Genomic DNA, 15374 nt, shown 5'->3' on the forward strand with positions numbered 1-15374 from the left:
TTAGGAGGCTTTGAACAGAGAGTCCTAAATCCAACACTATTATCGTAGATGAGGCACTTCTGTGGAATGACAAGGTCGAGGTCCAGGATGTGGTCATGGGACTTGGAGACTGAAGTATGATGGAGGTGGAAGGGATTGAAAGCACAGAGTTCTAGGAACTAACAGGCTAGGGAATTGGTTGGGTCTTCAATGTAAACTTTGATAGTCACTCAGTGTGATGTCAGGGCTGGGATATAGAAAAAAGATTATGAAGTCTTCAGTATTGGGTAGAAGTGGCCTAGAGGTTGATTAATGACCACAGTGAGGGGACAGAGGTGATATAAGTAGTATAAGTAACCTCAAATGATTTGCACATAAAAATGGAGACAGGGCTGGAAGTTTCGGTGTAGAGTAAGGGTACCATGGCAACTCCCAATCTTGAGATACTTGAGCTGTGGGAGAAGGCTGCAAGAGAGCTGCTGTCCTCAGGTTTACGCTAAGGCCAGGAGTCTGAGGGAAAATGCAATAAGTAAAGCAAAAACACTGGGAATTTTGCCTACCAAAAAACAGATCCAGTGGGCTCTGTGGAAGATTTTGGAAGGGAAGGGAGAAAAGAGAAGTTCAGCAGGGAGACAGGAATCACAGATATGGATGAGGGTACACCTGCGAGGGCACACTTAACTAGAGGAGCTCTGAGATGTGAGGCTGCTGTGTTCTCAGCAGCCCCCAGTGGATGTGGGGATTAAGGAGAGGGGCTTGCACCTGGGCAGTGTTTAGGGGACCTATTAGTACAATTGTAGGCACAGGAGGACCTGAGTCCTCTTCTATTTACTCCACCTGAGTTTTTTTTCTCTGCTCCAAGGCAACTTAGCATCTAAGCACTTAGATATTCTTTTTCTTAATAATCTGATGGTTCAGGGCTTGTGTCTCCTCTCACCATGGATACTGCAGCCACCTAACTTTCTTCATGTTATTCAATTTCTGTAGACTGTGATGGTTATTTTGTAGTCAGTCCCTATTTAAACCATTAAGTGTGTGGAAAGTTTAAAAATTTAATTTTGCAAAGCAATTCACATATTTAATATCCTGAAAGGCCAACCAAGAAATCCATGTTGAATTATTTTGTTAAATAAATATACCAGAGGTAAGGGGTGGTAAGTAGGCAGAACATAGAGGATTTTTAGGACATTGAAAATACTCTGTATGATACCCTAATTTTATACATTTATCCAAACCCACAGAATGTACAACACCAAGAGTGAACAAGGTAAACTATGAAATTTGAGTGATAATGATGTATCAATGTAGGTTCATCAACTGCAGCAAATATACCATTCTGGTGGGGGTGGTTGATAATGGGGCCAGAGGTATATGGGAAATCTCTGTATTCCCCTTAATTTTGCTGTGAACCTTAAACTGTTCTAAAAAATATACTCATAATAAGTAAGTAAGGACTTCCTTGGTGGTCCAGTGGTGAAGAATCTGCCTGCCAATGCAGGGGACACGGATTCGACCCCTGGTCCAGGAAGATCCCACATGCTGCAGGGCAACTAAGCCCACGCACCACAACTACTGAAGCCTGCGCACTCTAGAGCCCGTGCTCCGCAACGAGAGAAGCCACCACAATGAGAAGCCCGAGAACCACAACAAAGAGTAGCTCTCACTCGCCGCAACTGGAGATAGCCCGTGCGCAGCAACAAAGAGCCAGTGCAGCCAAACAAAAAAAAAGTAAGTAAATAAATAAATAAGCAAACCATTTTTTCCTGTGTAGCCACTACTTAAATTGAGAACACATTACTTGCTAACATTTGGTGTGTCTGAAGAGATCATTACAAATTGCTTCCCTCTTAATCCCTCAGTCTGAAGTGACTTCACCTTGTATTGTCATCATTTTCTCATCAGTGATCAAGCTATCTCAGCTGACAGTATGACTTGGTGCTTGGCATAAAAAACTGTGTGTCTTAATATCTTTTTCATGCCTTTCTTCACACCTTTCCAGCAAGGCCCTGGACTCTTTTGTGTTTCACTAATCACAGCTCCTTTGATCTTTTTTCTTTTTTTCGGTACGCGGGCCTCTCACTGTTGTGGCCTCTCCCGTTGCGGAGCACAGGCTCCAGACGCTCCGCGGCATGTGGGATCGTCTCAGACCGGGGCACGAACCCGTGTACCCTGCATCGGTAGGCGGACTCTCAACCACTGCGCCACCAGGGAAGCCCTCCTTTGATCTTCTTAATTCCCTTTTTTCCTCCCCTGATTTCTTCCAGCTTATGAAAAGTTGCCTGCCTATCTTCCTTTCACATGTGTGTTAAAGAATATCTAGTAAGGGCAATAGTAGTAAGTTGTATCAAGGAAAAGAAAAACTGTAAGCTAACTAAAGTTCATACAATAAAATTTCTTCCCAAGGCTAAATTGCTCTATAGCATTAGGGAAAAAAATAGAAAGGCTAGATAGAATAAGTCTCACTGAAGGAAAAGAGAAAGGTTTGTGAAACTCCTCTTTCTTTCACAGTATTATAATCATAACTGCTTCTTTTATGTTTGTGGAAAGCAGGACAGGGGAAGGATATTGATCAGGAGACCAACTGGGTCAGGAAAGTTGGAATGAGGCTAGAGGAAATAATTTAGAAATGAGTTTTTCTTACTGGGAAAACAGACCAGGGAGAAAGACAGTAGGATACACAAGCCACAATCTAAACAATGAAAGGTCAGTGAACCTAATATAGGGAAATTGTGTAACCGAGCAGGACCCTTTAGGGCCATCCCAGGGCATGCCCTTCCTCCATGTCCTCTGCTTTAGCTGTTCTCTGAAGTACCTAGATAATAGTATCTGATGCACACTTCCTGAGTTGTTTTACAGATATGAACCCCTCCCCCCCACCACCAAATGGAAGGTGTTAACTACTTGGTGACCATGAGCACACAGCCCCCACACCTCCTGAAGCCTAAGGATTGATAATGTTAACCCCTGTGACACTGCTCTGTTACCTCACTATCAACGAACCAGAGAATTGTGCATGAGCTGATCACATACCCTGCGATACCCACCCCTCACCTGGCCTTTAAAAATGCTTTGCTGAAACCTTCAGGGAGTTCCGGGTTTTCTGGGCACGAGCCACGGTCTCCTGGCATGGCCCTGCAATAAATCTTCCTCTGCTCCAAACTCCAACATTTTGGTTTGTTTGGCCTCACTGTGTGTCAGGCAGACGAACTTGCCTTTGGTGACAATGACAGAAAAGTGGAGAAACTGAGACTCAGAAGCAAGAAATCCATTCATCTGTTTCCTGGGAATTCAACTTGAATTATAGAGTAAATGAGCTGTAACAAATGACATACAAACAAGAGTCTCAGTGACTGAGTTCAGAACAGGCTCAGTTCCAAGCCAATGGTGGGCCAATGGTCTACTTTCATGGGTTTGTTATGTTACTTTTCTTTGACCAAAATTTGATTCCAGGATCTTGGGAGATGAAGCTGACTCAGATGGAGATTCTCCTTCAATCCTTTCTAAGGTTGGAAGTGTTGATCTCTACCTCTCTAACACTTCTTGTGTTTACCAATTGAGCATGTATAAATGGTTCCTCATGAGGTAGAAGGAAAAGAAGGAACCTCAGGTGATATGGACACAATAGGGTTAAATATAATCTTGGTTCATGAAAATATCAAGGGCTAGAGAGGATGAGGGCCAATAGGATCTATTATGCATTGCTTGCAATGATCTCAAGTTGAGTATTCACATAACTGACAAATCGGCAATTCCTCTTCAAGGCATATACCCAAGAGAAACTCCAGGAGACACATGCCAGGATATCCAGAGCCACAGTTTTCATAACTAAAAATAAACGAAATACTGGAAGCAGCCTAAATAGCCATCACAGAGGTATGGACAAATAAATTATGGTATATTTACACAATAAAATACTACAATATGAATATATTAGTAACACTACAAGTAAAAAGAACATGTCCCAGATGACTTCATACTGCGTGATGCTCATATAATAAAGACAACTACAACTAAACCACAGATACATGTATATAACAATTTTTAGAAGTATATATTTTATAGAATTTTTTTTTTTTTTTTGTAGTACGTGGGCCTCTTAACGTTGTGGCCTCTCCCATTGCAGAGCACAGGCTCCAGATGCGCAGGCCTAGCGGCCACGGCCCATGGGCCCAGCCGCTCCGCGGCACGTGGGATCCTCCCGGACCGGGGCACGAACCCGCCCCCCCCTGCATTGGCAGGTGGACTCTCAACCACTGTGCCACCAGGGAAGCACCAGAAGTATATATTTTTAGGAGCATATTATTTATGTGTGTATATATATGATCAGCATATATCATATATACATAAAACTTTTATATATATAAAATCAAGAGAATGATAAACACGAGATTCAGGCCAATGTAATGGGTGGGAGAGAAGCACAGAGGCTGTTATAAGTCATTCAATGTATCAATTCCAGGTTGAGTGGCGAGTTCAAAAGTACTGCTGCTTATTATTATTAATAAACACACAAAAGAATAAACAAAAATGCCTTCTCCAAGACCAGTCATAATAAGGTGTCCAATTCTGTATAACTAAGGTTTGAATAAAATTAAAAGAAAAAATATTGGTAGATGTTACATAAATTCAACTAGAAGGATTAGTTAACATGGCTAATAAAGTACTTTTCAGACTCTAACTTTATTTCTCCTTCTTACTTTGTGTAAAATGCACTTAATCAGGAATGAAGTGCCTTGTTTAGTTGTTACACAGGCAAAAAGGCTAGCAAGACATAAAGATATAAATGCAAAGGAAAATGTGTGTACATCATTCTGAGCATACCACAAACTCTCGGTTAAGGCACAGCTGGTTCCTGTAAATCAATAGGGGAGGAGGGTGGTGAGAGGAGAGAAGAAACTAGGCAGGGTTAGACTCCTGGGAGCAATCAGCAGTTTTCATGCCAGTTCTTAGAGTTAAGCCTGGACAGAGCTAAGACAGTTCTATTAATGACATGGACAATTATGAAAAATCTCTATATTTCTTTTGAAACACCAATAGTCCACAATAGTAAACAGTTTTGATCATAAAATAATTTGTAAATTAAATGTTTTATTAACAACTGCTCTAGCCTGTTTGCTTAAACAGAGCTCTGATGAGATTCCTAGGTTATGTAATTATGTATTTACCCAATTTATTGTTCTTCCATTTCTCTACTTCCTCTTGTATTACTTCCTTCTTTAAAGGTCATATGCTTTGACTCACGCTGGCCCATTATATTGATGCCTAACTTACCAATTTAAAAGATAATTTGAAATTTTCTTTTATATAAATGTGAGTGAGATAAGCTCAGCATTCAGCAGGTGTGGCTTTTTGTAATAGGATTCATTAACTTTCTGCTGATTCCCATGTGACCTCTTCAGCAATGATCGTTCAAGTGTCCAATGATCATGAGAAAACTGTACCTTTTAATTTATAAATGCTGACTTTGACAGGAAGAGGCAACATGATTATAAACATGTCATACCTTTTATGCCTTTTAATGTAATGTGTTTGAAATTAATCTGATAATGTAATGTTAAACATGTGTCACCTATGTTGACCCATAGTGTCAACATAATGAAGCATATAAAACTCTCCCTAAGAGTCACAGAGTTTGTTTGTTTATGAGTCTGTCACCAAACAGACTTTAGTAAAGTCTGTTACTACCTCCTACTCATGAAACTATAGCTTGATCTCTGAAGAATTTGATCTTTGAACATAGCAATGTAATGAGAAGAACAAGACTGTTAACTGTACTTACTCTGAAATAAGCAAATAAAAGTGTCTTCAGGGACTTCCCTGGTGGTCCAGTGGGTAAGACTCTGAGCTCCCAAAGCAGGGGGCCTGTGTTCGATCCCTGGTTGGGGAACTAGATCCCACATGCATGCCACAACTAAGAGTTTGCATGCCACAACTAAGAAGTCCACATGCTGCAACTAAAAAAGATCCCACATGCCGCAACTAAAGATCCCACGTGCCGCAACAAAACATCCCATGTGCCACAACAAAGATCCCTCATGCCACAGCTAAGACCCAGCGCAGCCTAAATAAATAAATAATGAATAAATATATTTTTAAAAAAGGTCTTCATACTTTGTAACAATTCCATCTGCTAGAATTGTGTATGTTATGCCATTACCCTTCACTGGAACTACTACAAGTTTTCTAATAACTCTCCCTCCCCCCCAGTCTCTACCTATTTAAGCCATACTTCCACCAGAGCTAGTTATCTTCTAAAACAGAAATCAAATGATGCATTTTCTTTCTTAAAATCCTTTAATGGCTCCTTAGGAAAAAGTCCCAAATTTTCAACATGGCATAAAAGACTTTTACATGGGAACCCAGCCTCTCTCTCCAGCTCATTTTTTGCTATTCCCTTGTACTATCTGTAAGAGGTATACCAAAGTCACTGTATATTTCCTGAATATGCCATGCACTTTTATATTTATGTGCCTTTGAATCTAATGTTCCCTTTGCCTGGACTATTTTTTTCTGCTTTAGCCTTCATTCAAGACTCATGTCCTCTGTGCAATTTCTCTCAGTATCTCTCTTACTCCAAAAGACTTGTCTTTTCTTCTTTAATTCCATGGATGTATATGTGTGTGTGTGTGTGTGTGTGTGTGTGTGTGTGTGTATGTGTGTTTTAACGTCTCTCATAATTAACTAAATTATTTATTTACATTCCTGTCTGACTTTCCCACCAGGCTGTGAGTGCCCAGGGAATAATGATATGTGGTGTATGGCTTGTACTTTATCAATCTTTCTATTTCTGGTACAGACCTGATAGTTAGTAAAAACCTTAACATTTTTTAATAAAACATTAGAAAATACAGATAAACATGAAGAAAAATGTAATCTCCTACAATCTTACCATCAGGGAGAACTGGTGTTAAGATTTTCTATGTATGTAAAGCAAACGATATTTCTTTTAAAAATGGTAGCAGGATATATATTTTATTTCATAATTTCCTTTAAAAAATGAATTGTATACTGTGAATATATTTCCAAGTCATAAAATATTTTAAATCATAATACTTGATAGTTGCATTACATTTCATTGTATGCAATGCCCTTATATTTGTACATTTGAGTTATTTTAATTTTTTAGGATTATAAATGATTGCATGGTGCCCACTGAGTTCTTTTGATAAAATCACAGTAATGAAATGGTCCATCAAAGCACAAGTTTTAGTGGCAGGGACCAAACTCTCAGAAACTTCTGAGATCTACACCCTCTTTCTGTCTGCCCCATTGGTTCTTAGGCCTTAGTACCAGGGGGGAATGGAATAAATATAACAGGGTAACAAGAAAGGAGGGAGAAGAAAATCTGAGATAAGTGGAGATGATTTTGATTGCCTGGAGTGTGGGAGGAGTTTGCTGTATTTTCTTTGGTTTTGTTTTTGGAATAGCTGCAAAGTACATGAAAGAGACTGAGAGTGAGTGAGATTTTTAGAAGGTTTTGTTACAGGTTTTGAACATATTCCAGATTTGGTGTTTTGGGGAGACCACGTTAAAGATTCTAATGCTTTTAATTCCCCTCAGGTTGAAGGACGATCGTTCCTCTAAATGCAGTGCCTTGCTGAGGCTGACTTCGAGAGAGAGAGCTGATGCTGCTTTCCACAATTCTCCCCTATTTTTAAGACAATCAGCATGTATTTTTTCAAATTGTCTTCCAGAAAAAAGTACCAATTTAGATTATCATCAACAGTGGAGGAGTGCTCTTTTCTCTTTGAGTGGACAGATAGATGAATAGGTGGATGGATAGATGTTTATGGACAGATGGACAAACAGAGTATTTCGGAACCAATGAAAAGGAAAGCAAAACACGTTCCTTGCAGGGAGTTAATAATACTTTGATCTGTCTAGAGTTACTGGTTCCATTCCAGGTACTGCTCATCAGGTAGCAAATGAAATAAACTCTGAGCAAGGAATTCTGTTTTATGTAGGTGAGAACAGGATTTATGAGGCAACTTAGAAGTCCATCAGGATAGCAAAACAAAAAAAAAAATCTCAAAATGTTAGTCTGGTGTGTTAGAGAAATATAGATACTTGAGCGAGATAGCTGAAAGAAAGCTTGTTCAGTGGGAGGAAATGAAGCACAGCAAAATTACAAAAGAGATTGAGGAAAGCTGGTAGAGTGAGATGAAAACTTGTCCCTAGCCATTGAGCAACCGCAGGATGATGTCTGTGGTCACAAAATAAATCCACTCTACTTCTGTTTGTAGAAGTTGCTAGATATCAGGGCAGTAATAAAGGTTTTTCATACACAGATTTTAGTGCCTGAAGAGCAGAAAATAAGAGTGGACTGAATAGAGTTTTATTTTAATATTAATAGAACAACAATAATAATAAAGGTAATTAAGTTATTTACATGGTTTGTCTCATCAATATTTGCATAAAATAAAAAGTAGACACTTGAACCAACTATATATAGACCTATACATGGAATTATATATAGACCTTGACCAAAGATTATGAAACATTTGATGGTTTGTATGTGTCTAGAATATTTATTTTATAGAAAGTAAAAATTCTGGGTGACATTTGATTTCTGTTTTTACGAAGACTACATTGAGAACAAAGATAGCGATCTGTGAGTGAGGAAGTATGAAAAAGAAGCAGCATAATAGTAGAATTAAAAGACCTAGGGACCGGCACATATATACAATGGAATATTTCTCAGCCATGAAAGAAACAAAACTGAGTTATTTGTAGTGAGGTGGATGGATCTAGAGACTGTCATACAGAGTGAAGTAAGTCAGAAAGAGAAAAACAAATACCGTATGCTAACACATATATATGGAATCTAAAAAAAAAACAGATGGTCCTGAAGAACCTAGGGGCAGGACAGGAATAAAGACGCAGACGTAGAGAATGGACTTGAGGACACGGGGAGCAGTAATTATAAGCTGGAGAGAAGTGAGAGAGAGGCATGGACTTATATACACTACCAAATGTAAAATAGATAGCTAGTGGGAAGCAGCTGCATAGCACAGGGGGATCAGCTCGGGGCTTTGTGACCTCCTAGAGGGGTGGGATAGGGAGGGTGGGAGGGAGACGCAAGAGGGAGGGGATATGGGGATATATGTATATGTATAGCTGATTCACTTTGTTATACGGCAGAAACTAACACACCATTGTAAAGCAATTATACTCCAATAAAGATGTTAATAAATAAATAAATAATAAAAATAAAACAAGTAGGAAAAAAAAAAGATCTAGGGACCTAGTTTTAGCCCATGATGAAGCAAACAAGATGCAGAGAGGGTAGGATTTCTTGGGCTTCCAGCTGGTTGCAGCCTCTCCTCCTCTTCACTGTCTTCTGCTCTTTCTGTCCAACTGAGCTGAGTGAAGAGTGAGCTCTGAGGGGAAAGATCCTAGGGAGAAGGGGCAGAAAGCACCATCTAGGGCCAATTTGGTATCAGGACTAAATTGAGCCTATAAATCTGTGACAGAATTATCATCTATAGAAGTGAGACACAACCTCTCATAGAATCAAGGTCAAGCAGTTTCAAAGGCAATGACTTGAATACTAGGGGAGAGGGCACAATTAACGACAGTAAGTCATAAAATGCACAACTCTCCTTACCCTGATGTTTTGAATGACTTTACCCTCTAAATAGCTCTTAATGGAGAATTTTGCTGGGTCAAACATAGGGAGAATGGAGTGGGGTTGCTTGTCAGCAGGGGAGACAAAAGAAATGCTTCAATATTGCCCTAAAATACATCTTCAAAGTGTGTGCCGGAACAATGCACACATACTTCAACAGAAGGCTGCAGCTAAGGCTGGAATGCTTAATAGTCCTTTCAGCTAAAACTCTTAAACTTCAGCCAAAAAGTGAGGGCTTAGTAGCTGTAGTTGTCACTGAAATCTCTGGTCATTTTCATCATACCTGTAAACATTGAAAATAGTCACCTCAGAAGCAGCATTTCTGAATACCAAGGATCTGAATACCTACATATCTTAAGGACATATGTGCAGGATAGATGGCCTTTCTTTTGACTTCTCTGGCTTGTCGCTTTGGGAAGAAAACACACCTCACTCTAACACAAAGTAAGGCAGCTTGTGTGGCAGTTTTTTCCGCTAGGTCAACTTGTTAGAATTGGAAAACTGTAAAACTCCTTCCAGCCTGAAAAGTAGAGATTGTTTTTCAAATTAGTCCTTCAAAGGACTGCATTCCTTATGATTCCATTCTGATGAAAAATATTGTCTTTCTTTTAATTGTCCATAACTTCTAAGAGCATGATCCCCCATTTTGTTCTGAAAGCAAACTCATGCACACAAAATATTTTAGTGTGTTTGACAGTATAAGGCACTGGGATAACCTTCATAAAAGGAAAGGGAGCAGGACCCAAAGATAAGAAAATCTTTAGACTCATGAAGTTAAAAACCTTCTATGGGGAATACACTCTGCATATCTATAACTTTCACAGAATGCAGTCTGTGAGAAAGGCAAGCAAAGCTCTGTGTGCCTTGCAGGGGAAGGGGAGGTAATGACCATTGCAGGGGAAGGGGTTGGGAGCAGTGTTTCCCACGAGAAGGAAGATAACTAAGCCAATACATTCATTTTGCTAAATATCCAGATTAACGTTCTTGAAAAACTGTTTTAACATCTTTTTCCACTCTTCAATAGCTCAACTTTCACCAATTTATGACCATGGTTTACAGTTTCTTTCACCTTTAGTTGCTGAGTAAGATTCTTTCATTGATCTATTGGCTCCTTCTGACCTTTTGGACTTGACATGTCTTCAAAGAACAGAAATCAACTGGTTAATCACAGAATCAGATAATCACTATACTAGAGCAAAGACAAATTCTAAGGGTAATCTTTCACTAGACAAGGCACCATTGGGAAAAAAATACGTTCACTATATTCTTTGGACTTCGAGTAAAGGTTCTCAGCTCCATTTCATTTTTTCCCCTGGGGCCCAGAGAGAGTCTTTAATGTAGTAGACAGTATAAAGGATTAGGATCAGTCCATGGGGAGGAAGAGTATGGGAAAGGTGGGGGAAAAAATGCAAGGGGGCTTCCCTGGTGGAGCAGTGGTTGAGAGTCCGCCTGCCGATGCAGGGGACACAGGTTCGTGCCCTGGTCCGGGAAGATCCCACATGCCGCGGAGCGGCTAGACCCGTGAGCCATGGCCACTGAGCCTGCGCGTCCGGAGCCTGTGCTCCGCAACGGGAGAGGCCACAACAGTGAAGATGCAAGGAAGTAGATGGGTAAGAAAATAATTTTGTCCTTTATGTATTGAATTTAACCTTCTTGAATTGCTCTATTTAATCAATGGGTTTTTTTCGTAATTTCCTCAATATTCAGACTTCCATCCAATATGAAATTTCTTTTACCTTCATATCATTAAGAAGAGTTGTTCATTCCTCTCATTCATTCATCCATCAAATACTAACTAAATAATGACATTAAGCAATGTTAGGTATGGTTCCAGCCATAAGAGTCTATATCCTAGTTGGAGTAGATATTTAATAAAGAGTTTACCTTTATTTACCAAAAACAAATAAAGTGTATAAGTTCAGATACTGATAAATAATACAAAAAAACAAAAAACAGGGAAAAGATGAGGCCAGGCAGGTAGACAGGCTCAGTTCCTGTAGGGCCTTTGGTAAGGAGTTTGGATTTTATTTTTTTTGTAATGGGAAACCACTGGAAGGTTTTAAGCAAACAGTGATAATTATCACACTAATGATTTAAAAGTGGTAGCTGTGTAACTGCCTGTGGATAAGAGTAGAAGCTGGGAGACCACTTAGGAGGAAATCAGGACTATGGATGAAGGATGTTGATGGCCTGGACTAGGATGTTAGCAATGGCCAGAACTGAAATATATCTTGGATATAGAGCCACCAAGGCTTACTGGTAGAGTGAAAGAGGAATGGGATTTGCATAAAATGAAAAAAAGAACATGATTCCTAGGCATGGACCTGAGCAATAAGGTAAATAGAATTCCTTTGCAGAGGAATTTTAGTTGCTTGTTAATACACGTGTATTAATTCATGTCTTCTATTTTCTAGCACATGTATGTATGCATGCACAGATAATGACGTGTTTACATGATGAAGAGTTCAAGTGTTATTCGGGGAGAAATCTGTGGATGATACCCATTTTTATGCCTTCCAAAATCATATATCCAATCACATATTTGTTATCTCCCCTTGGACTTCTAAGACATTTTAAGATATATCACTGCTGCCACCCTAGTCCAAGTCTTGGACAAACACAACAGCCTCTTAACTGGTGTATCTGGTCTTCTTACAATTTTCCCAACTCTTCTCTACATAACAGCCTAAAGAATCTTAAAATCGCAGCTTGCTTTCCTACCTAAGATCTTCCAATGGTTTTCCATTGTGTCTAGGATAAAATCTGTCTGCCTTGCCCTCTAAGATCCTAGGATCTCTGGCTATTTCATTCTCCCCAGCCTCTGCAGCTACTCTTCTCCACTCTCATTCTTTCTGCCTTTCTGTCTGCTCCAAGAAAGTGCCCAGCCCATTATCTATCGCCTCAGTGTTTCTCTTTGGACAGTCGTTCATCTACCCAAGATGCTCTTTCTGTAGCCCTTCGCATGGTTCCTTCCTTCTCATCATTCAGGTCATATGCCTCCCCCTCAGAAAGGCTGCCCCTGAGCACACTCTAAATGGACACCCGTTAAGACACTACCGCATTACCCTGCTTGCATTTCTTTCATAGTGCTTAGGTCTCACCGAATTTATTTATTCGTTTTCTTCTCCATTGTCTTTCTCCTCCCTGAATGTTCACCACTGTTTCCCTAGTACCTAAAGCAATGTTAGCACATAGCTGGCACCCAATAAGATTTTGTTGAATACATGAATTCTCCTTTTATGTAAAATTTAGAAAGGAAAAAACTGGACTGAAGCCTGGTATGAAGTAATAAGAAATGATGACACATGTCACATGCATTGGCCAACAAGACATGTGGTAGCCTTCCTTAGCATTTTGAAATTTAGAACCAGAAAAGTTAGAACTATCATCGTACTTTGGGGAAAACACAAGAAAGAAGGCAAAACAAAAGTCAGAATTAGTACAAACTGTATAACTCTATGTGCGATATAAAATATACTGATCTATATACAACCCAGAACAGTGTCTGGCACATATTAGGCCCTTAATAAATTTTTGTTGAGTAAATGAATGAATGAGCTAAAGGCCTGCAAATCATTAGACCAAAAGCAAAACCAAAATGATTAAACTTTAACTAATGGGGATATTTTTACTCCAAAATAGGAGTTCTGCTAAGGGAGGGGAAATACAGTTTAGCTGATGCAGCCCCACATTAAGCAGAGCTAGCTTTCATATAATAACGACAGAGCAGAGGAGAGCCCCCTCCTACCTCTTGCTAAATGTGGGCCATCTCAGCCCCTTCATCTCACCGGCTCTGTGAGAGAGGAGGCCTAACTTCACCACCCTAGGACCAGCTCCACTGCGCCAGCCAAATAAGGTGACTAAACAGGTTTTACTCCCAAGTACTCAGATAACTAGTGAACATTCAACATGATAGTTTTGCATTAACTTCATGTTTCTTGACCCTTTTATTCTTATTAGACAGTATAAACTGAGTTATTAACCAAAGTGGGGCAAATGTTTTGATTAAAATGACTATTTACACTAATAATCTGTTTTTAAAGAGTAGCCAATTTGGGGATTAATCAAATTCGATTTGCTTTATTTTCTATTTTAAAAATGCTGTACTGAAAAAGCAGGGGAAAACAGACACTTTTGTATTTAATGGAAATAAAATCGCTTTTCTAGAAAAGAGCAAACTAAACTAATACCACATTTTAAAAAGGTGTATTTAAATATCAGAAAAGTTTCAAAAGAAAGTGAACAATCCTTACAAATGATTAGTAATAATCATTAAAATACGTGAAATAGGTAAGGAAGATTAGAGGTACAAACTTCCACTTACAAGATAAATGAACTGTACATCGTGAGGAATATAGTCAATAATTATATAGTATCTCTGTATGACAACAAACACGTGGTCAAAAAGTACAAACTTACAGTTATAATGTAAATAAGCACTAAGGGTGTAATGTACAACATGTAATTAATACTGCTATATATTATATATGAAAGTTAAGAAAGTAAATCCTAAGAGTTCTCATCACAGAAGATCTTTTTCTTTTATTTTGTATCTGTATGAGATGAGGGATAATGTTCACTAAACTTATTACAGCAATCATCTCATGATGTATATAAGTCAAATCATTATGCTGTACACTTTAAACTTATACAGTGTTGTATGTCAATTATACCTCAATAAAACTGGAAGAAAAAAATTAAAGAAGTTAATCTCTGATAAACAAATAAAAAAGAGTAATGATAATTAATATAATACTGCTAACAGGAATAATATATCCAAAGAGATTCTTACCAAGCCACCACCAATGACAGCTATGTTTTTCCTTTGAATATCAGAAGAATCCATCACTGCCAAAGTGGTTTCCATAATTTTTGCTGGTCTTGTCACGGAGAAGACTGTCTCCTACACACTGATTTCCTCCGGTCTTTGCCCAAAGCCCTGCAATTGTGAGCCAGCAGCATTATTTGAGCAAGGCTAATTTTCCTTGAACTTAGAAGGTAGCATTTAACCCGTTAGTTGCCCAAAGGACAATCAGCTCAACTTTAGGAAAAAAGGGAATTCATTGCAATAATCAAAATTTGAAAAATCCAGACAAGTGAAGCTACTCACTATCTTATGTGTAAAACAGAATTTTTAAAGCACAGTTTTACAGCTTTTCTTCTTCCTTTTCTAAACTGTGTATTCTTACTTTCATTTTCATCCATGACTAACCATGAATGATACTTCCCTGGTCTCATGTCCCAGAGCATCTTACACTTTTCTTAGGAAGATGGCATGGTTTCATAATTGATCTGTGGATTATTCTTGTTATTAAGACTGGTCAGGAATTTCAGCTAAATGGTCTTCATGGATTGTCTTTTTTTGCATCAAATGCTAGAAACATTAGAATCTAATTTGTGCATTAACTCTAGGGGAGATGGTTAATATTATGCTTTTTATAAATTCACTCATGGTTTCATATTATCTTTCCACTTCTTTGTCTTCTTTAACCCCATTTTAAAAGCATATTTTAAATTTTTTGTGCATATTTTTGAATTGAGGGTTTCTTTAAAATGGAGCATGATGTGTAAAATAAAGTAAGAACATAAATGAAGATGCTTTCTCCCTGGTGAGGGCAGACAGACTTCAGAACGGTTTTTCCCTGGTGAGGAACTAGAGTTAGACATCATTCAATAGTGACCCTTGTGGATAAGTATGGTTAGAGTTGCTAGAAGAAGTTGTTAGGAATTTTTATTTATTTATTTACAATAGGTAATATTACATTCA

At 38.7% G+C, this 15374-nt stretch overlaps 1 protein-coding gene across 1 annotated transcript in view; it reads right to left on the reverse strand.

The window, feature by feature from the left end:
- KMO (kynurenine 3-monooxygenase) overlaps positions 1-14724 on the reverse strand; it is a 55293-nt gene extending 40569 nt beyond the window's left edge. The window contains 1 exon segment of the mRNA XM_027122462.1: positions 14400-14724. Within this exon segment, the coding sequence (XP_026978263.1) occupies positions 14400-14474 (75 nt within the window). The 5' untranslated portion in view covers positions 14475-14724.
- Positions 14725-15374: the final 650 nt, after the last annotated feature.

This window comes from Aethalodelphis obliquidens, unplaced genomic scaffold (assembly GCF_003676395.1).
Source record: "Aethalodelphis obliquidens isolate GAN/ISIS:26980383/991018 unplaced genomic scaffold, ASM367639v1 scaffold24, whole genome shotgun sequence".
NCBI classification, from domain to species: Eukaryota; Metazoa; Chordata; class Mammalia; order Artiodactyla; family Delphinidae; genus Aethalodelphis; species Aethalodelphis obliquidens.